At 44.8% G+C, this 4304-nt stretch overlaps 1 protein-coding gene across 2 annotated transcripts; it reads right to left on the bottom strand.

Moving 5' to 3' along the window:
• Positions 1-296: 296 nt before the first annotated feature.
• cited4b (Cbp/p300-interacting transactivator, with Glu/Asp-rich carboxy-terminal domain, 4b) lies at positions 297-3031 on the bottom strand. Of its 2 annotated transcripts, none has more exons than XM_064945240.1 (2): positions 2850-3031; positions 297-1906 (listed from the first exon to the last, which is right to left on the bottom strand). In XM_064945240.1, exon 2 carries the CDS (start codon positions 1895-1897, stop codon positions 1148-1150), a length of 750 nt encoding a protein of 249 aa, XP_064801312.1. In that variant the 5' UTR covers positions 1898-1906; positions 2850-3031; the 3' UTR covers positions 297-1147. The 2 variants fall into 2 exon arrangements, with proteins under 2 accessions (XP_064801312.1, XP_064801313.1); XM_064945241.1 differs by having other exon boundaries at positions 297-1902.
• Between the last annotated feature and the right edge of the window lie 1273 nt (positions 3032-4304).

Here is a 4304-nt window from a genome sequence, read left to right as displayed (position 1 = left end):
CTTTGAGTTTGATTTTAACACACCAGTCATCATTTTCCATGACAGGATTGAAGGCGATTTGCTGCTTTCAGCAGTAAAATGTCACAGTCACCATAAGACTGTGCATACCTTGAGGGAAATAAAGATATTCCTAAGAAACAGGGTCACCTTTGAGATAAACTAATTCAGTATTGAGTTATTTAATATCCTAGACCCTGCCGGATGGAAAGCCCTGAAGTGGCCTATTCCCTTTAGCCCACCAGGTTACCTTTAAATGCCTGAGGGAGTTGTGAAATGAATGTAAAAGCAGGCCACACTTATATCCAGGCCATTTTTATTGATCCTCAAAACCACTTTACAACCCCCCGTCTTGACCACAAAGGGAAGATTAAAAAACACAGCAATAAAGTAAAGAAAATAATAATAAAATTGGCATAATTAAGGCAGTTCTACATCTTACATAGACTTTCCTGTAGTAACACAGATTTAGACAGTACAGGCAGTAGGTTCGAGAACAACACAGCGAAAAGCAACACTTGCCAAAAGTGAGCTATTCACTTATGATGGATTTCCATTCAAATCCATGAACTGACATTCTACTTGTAGAGAGAAATCATTGGAAAGAAATCCAAGCTCTTGGAAGATCCCAAATTAATTTGAGGGGCTTTACTTCCCCCTGATCTTACCCAAAACACGAAAAGCACTTGATCCTCTCTCTGGGAGATCTGTCAGTCTCTGGTTTGTTCTATATTAATTTCTCAGAGAGTAATAAATAAATACATCTTACTACTAAATTGCCATTGAGTCCAAGGTAGGAGGCAAGTGTCTTAACATTGTTCAGAGTGGCTTTTCAAATTTAGCAGTTTTGTTTACATTCATCCTTGGAGAGAAGAGATGCGGGAGGACGATGTCCCTATACAGGTGAGCTGCGACCCAACACAGAACCACACCTCTGGTCACTTCACAAATGACACCATAGCACTGTAGTTATCCAGACCAGCGTCCTTCGCTCACTCTTCGCTGCCTTTCACTGTGTCCAAGCAGTTACAGTGAAAGGCACAACACAAAAAGCTGAATTGTCTCCAGTGGGCAACTCTACTCAAGTCTTTCCAAACTTTCCACCCTTCCAGGCCCCTTCACAGCATCATTGACTCAGGTCCTCTCTCACTCAGCAGCTGACGGTGCTGGGCAGCTGTTTGCTCACAAAGTCTGAGATGAAGTCAAACTCGTTCTGGCCCAGGAAGAGTTCGGGCAGCTCCTGAACGCGGTCCAGGCCCAGCTCCATGACCAGGGACGTCAAAACCTCCTCGTCAATCATGTCTGCATCCATGCCGTTCAAGGCTAGTGCCGGCCCAGCCATCTGCTGCATGTTAGCCAGCTGGGCCGGGCCAATGCGGTACTGGGCTGCCCCGTTGCCCATATGGTTGCTGTTCATGGGTCCCAGTGGATGTCCGTGATACTGGGTGTTGAGTTTTTGCAGATGCATGCTGGCCATGAGCTGCTGGGACGTGAGACCACCATTCATATACTGCTGTTGTTGCTGTGGGTGCTGCTGGGCCTGCTGTTGCTGGCTCATGTGATGGTGCTGGGGGTGGTGTTGCTGCTGGGTCTGCCCGTTGTTGTACATTATGTTACCAGACGTCATTTGGTGGTGGCCCATCTGAGCCCCGTTGAGCTGTCCGTTCACGGGCCCCACCATGCCTTGCCGCTGCCTCATGGCCACCTCCATGGTGGCCTGCTGCTGAGGTCCCCCGCCGTAGTGCATCATCTGGCCATTGGGCAGGGCTCGAAGGCCAGGCTGAGGCACCACGTGCTGCTGGTGGCCTGCCTGCAGGCCTCCATTCATGCCCATTCTGTAGCCGTGGAGGCCCCCCCCCACAGAGCTGTGGTTCATGGGCATCATTAGATGATCTGCCATGGCTCCTGTCTTTGAGCATAGAGGAAACACAGTTAAAGCGATGCAGTTCATTTTCATGCCTCATGTAGGAAGGTAGAAGTTCAATGAGCATGCAGTAGCCTACATTTGGCACGATTGAAACCAATTAGTGAATAGGTGACATGCCATGGACATATGACTTGGCTGCACTAGAGGAACCTGTCTGGATGCATAAAAGCAGTTTATGGCAGTTCGTGTAGAAAAACGGGTTGATTTGGCAACAAGACAATTTATTTCGATATATTTGAGGTTTGAGAAATATTGTTACGCAAAATTATTTCCTGGAAATATGTAGCCTACAATGTCCTAAACTGGCAGAGTGAAACCACAGGAGACGCTTCCTTTTCAAGAACCGCTGGGTTTGTGCTCTTTCCGCGAACACTAGAAAGCCTTTCCATGTCTTCCTCAGCGTCACTGCAAATACTCCTTTGTGCTTTTACCGATTGAAACACAGGTATGCTAACTATCAACCTTGTTACCTTTACAACTAGATATTCGGTTGATTTAATAGATTATAAAATGCGTCTCGGTTAGTGATGCATTAATTATAATGTGGTTTATATTCCCTCCACAGTGCACATCAAACACAATGAAACCAGCTCGGTTATTTTATGCACGTTGCAACAAAGAAGCGATACATTGGCATTATGCATTCTCCAACAACTGTAGCCTATATTATATGGTTGTTCGAATTTAGGATTGCTTCCCAAATTCAATTCATAACATCCATTACGTCTACGACCTCCTCCCTTTGTTAATACCCACCACTATTTTTTTCAATCAAATATTTCTAGCCTACAATTGCATTGCTGATTAATTATTCCCATACTCCTAAAAACAACGAAAAGGCAAACAATGGATCAGCAACCCCAAGACCTTCACACAAACGCCAGACAGCGAATTCTACAATAAATGCGTTAAAACAAACACGTACCCGTATCTACTCGGATTAAAATTCAGGGATTTTGCTACTGCTACGTTTTATTTGAGTTTTGCACTGCAAAGCGAGGTGTCTCCAGATTACAGTATGTATTCCACAGGGTTGCGCTTCATGCTCAAGCAGGGCCGATGCACAGATTGCCGCATCAGATCTTGAAACAACTGCCTATTTTCTGGGTCAACTCAGGGATTATACATCTAAAAAAAACTCAGGGGGAGGCATGGGGGGAGAGAGAGGTGGAGCTACGGTTGCCTCTCCTTTGTTCCGATTGGTCTCTACTTGATATAGTTGTGCATGTGCATAGAAAAAAGGAGTGGAGTACTGTGACACACTAGCCAATTTGAATACCCCACCCCTCTGTATTTTTTTAATAATCAATGATTCTCCCATAGAGAATGACAGAGGCCTCTAGTGGCCAGTTTTAGTATGGGCAATGCCATTGAGGATGTCCATGCGTCTGCCATTTTAAAGTAGTCAACTTTTTATTTAACTAGGCAAGTCAGTTAAGAACAATTTCTTATTTACAATGACAGCCTACCCCGGCCAAACCAGTACTACATTGGGCCAATTGTACGCCACCCTATGGGACCCAAATCACGGCCAGATGTGATACAGCCTGGATTCGAACCAGGGACTGCAGTGACACCTCTTGCACTGAGATGCAGTGCCTAAGACTGCTGCAGCACTCTGGAGCCTATTGCTATGGTTTCTCCCCTTCTCTGATAAATGTGGACAACAATGTGTTTTAATAAAATTATCATGCTTCTAAGATGTCGCTGGGTTTTAGTTTCACACACAAATACTATATAATTCATAAGAGTTACAGTGGGAAATGTGTTTAATTATAATAGATAGGTAGGTGGTTTGTGTGTCTGTTTGTCTACACCTACTGGAGTGTGTGTGTGTGTGTGTGTGTGTGTGTGTGTGTGTGTGTGTGTGTGTGTGTGTGTGTGTGTGTGTGTGTGTGTGTGTGTGTGTGTGTGTGTGTGTGTGTGTGTGTGTGTGTGTGTGTGTTCCATCTCAATGATCACTGAGAGTCTTATGTGACACACCAGTCTGCTGTGCATTGCCTGAGTGTGGACGGGGAGGGGCAGTGGAATGCCTGTGCTATTCTAGGCCACTGGCAGCAGTGGCTGTTGTGATAGTGTGCTCTGACTGCAGATGCACGTGCCTCAGATCGCCTTTCACCACAAGGACTCTAGCCTGCAATTGCAATTGAATGAAAAGATCTTAGTATTTTGAGCAACCCATTGTGTAAAGCAGGTATTCCCAAACTGGGGTACGCTTACCCCTGGTAATGCCGTCAGAGGTACGTCAAATAAAAATGTGATTAATGTAAAAAATATATATATATTTTTGTAAAAAAAACAATTCTTCACATTTTCAAACAGTCCATTTACATTTTCCAACAGGGCTACACATTTGTGTCGGGGTTTTTTCTCGTCTAAG

This window comes from Oncorhynchus masou, chromosome 29 (genome assembly GCF_036934945.1).
Source record: "Oncorhynchus masou masou isolate Uvic2021 chromosome 29, UVic_Omas_1.1, whole genome shotgun sequence".
Lineage (NCBI taxonomy): Eukaryota > Metazoa > Chordata > Actinopteri > Salmoniformes > Salmonidae > Oncorhynchus > Oncorhynchus masou.
This window is presented reverse-complemented; position numbering and strand designations above follow the sequence as displayed.